The sequence below is a fragment of the Echinops telfairi genome, unplaced genomic scaffold (genome assembly GCF_000313985.2).
Source record: "Echinops telfairi isolate 266 unplaced genomic scaffold, ASM31398v2 ScPeMD7_4;HRSCAF=17, whole genome shotgun sequence".
Lineage (NCBI taxonomy): Eukaryota > Metazoa > Chordata > Mammalia > Afrosoricida > Tenrecidae > Echinops > Echinops telfairi.
Genome location: NW_022103900.1, coordinates 449,094 through 449,500, shown reverse-complemented (window position 1 = coordinate 449,500; position 407 = coordinate 449,094). Strand labels below are relative to the sequence as shown.

The following is a 407-nucleotide window of genomic DNA, read 5'->3' as shown; positions in this document are numbered from 1 at the left end:
GCCCCCTAGACCTTCTCCCGCTCGACCTACCCTGAGGCGGGCATAGAAAACAGACATAAACCTCCAGTCACCACCCTGTTGAGGGACAGTCTGAGTGCTGGTCGGGCGATCGAACGGATTTTCAAGTATTTCACATTCTCCGGCATTGTGTGCAATATTCAATGTGTCAGAGTCAAGAAAATAAAATTTCACCCTTGCTGTCAATATTTCTCCGCACAGACATTATCCCGCACTTGTTAATCCTCTTGGTACACAGGCCGATGTCTCTTCAAATGGACTGAAGAAATCTATTAACAACTGCCAACATTTAAAATAGAGTAAATCTCAGTGAAGAATCTTTTTTTTTTTGGTCACCCTCGAATGTTTTAGCTAGACTTTAAGAGCTCATTTATTGGATTAGCACTCCT

At 43.0% G+C, this 407-nt stretch overlaps 1 protein-coding gene across 1 annotated transcript in view; it reads right to left on the bottom strand.

The window, feature by feature from the left end:
• The window catches only part of SP3 (Sp3 transcription factor), a 48,874-nt gene extending 48,728 nt beyond the window's left edge, over window positions 1-146 (bottom strand). The window contains exon 1 of the mRNA XM_045297900.1: window positions 75-146. Coding sequence (XP_045153835.1) covers window positions 75-146 — 72 coding nt within the window. The remainder of the gene's footprint in view (window positions 1-74) is intronic.
• Between the last annotated feature and the right edge of the window lie 261 nt (window positions 147-407).